This window comes from Dendrobium catenatum, unplaced genomic scaffold, assembly GCF_001605985.2.
Source record: "Dendrobium catenatum unplaced genomic scaffold, ASM160598v2 original_scaffold_129940, whole genome shotgun sequence".
Lineage (NCBI taxonomy): Eukaryota > Viridiplantae > Streptophyta > Magnoliopsida > Asparagales > Orchidaceae > Dendrobium > Dendrobium catenatum.
In genome coordinates this window covers 1-456 of record NW_021448375.1, presented here as the reverse complement: position 1 = coordinate 456, position 456 = coordinate 1, and the positions used below count along the sequence as shown (strand labels likewise).

Genomic DNA, 456 nt, shown 5'->3' with positions numbered 1-456 from the left:
AAGGATATAAAGATAATACATATGTTATATCCACTTGGGAAGTCAAGAACTGATCCATGGAGTCCTCATAGCTCCCATCATCAAACAGATAATGCCCATACCTTATATGTATAGAGGCTTCTTTTGCTGTTCGAAGGCTAGAATCCTCTGGTGGAAGTAGCTTACACAAAGCTAATGCCCCCACGAAATTCCCAGATGCTGTCAACTGTACAATCTGGGCACCAACAGGAACAGGCAAGAGACCATAAATTGATCTTCCTACTGCAGCAATCACACAGTTATTACTTTGTTGAAGGAGATGAACATCCCTGAGAACAATTGTCTGAACCAAAGGATACGGAGCATAAAGACAGCGTATCTCAACATGCCTAGGTAGGTGAGCTAATCCATATGGCTTGTGGATGACAATAGAGCTGGGGGCCTCAGACCAACATATCCTGTCATCTTGTATAAGTT

General features: G+C 42.5%; 1 protein-coding gene across 1 annotated transcript; it reads right to left on the bottom strand.

The window, feature by feature from the left end:
• Nucleotides 1–7: 7 nt before the first annotated feature.
• On the bottom strand, nucleotides 8–448 carry LOC114578720 (vacuolar sorting protein 39-like; the record flags this gene model as incomplete). The annotated part of the gene is made up of 1 exon (XM_028692150.1): nucleotides 8–448. A coding segment is annotated over one exon (441 nt), but the record flags the coding sequence as incomplete, so codon positions are not given.
• Nucleotides 449–456: the final 8 nt, after the last annotated feature.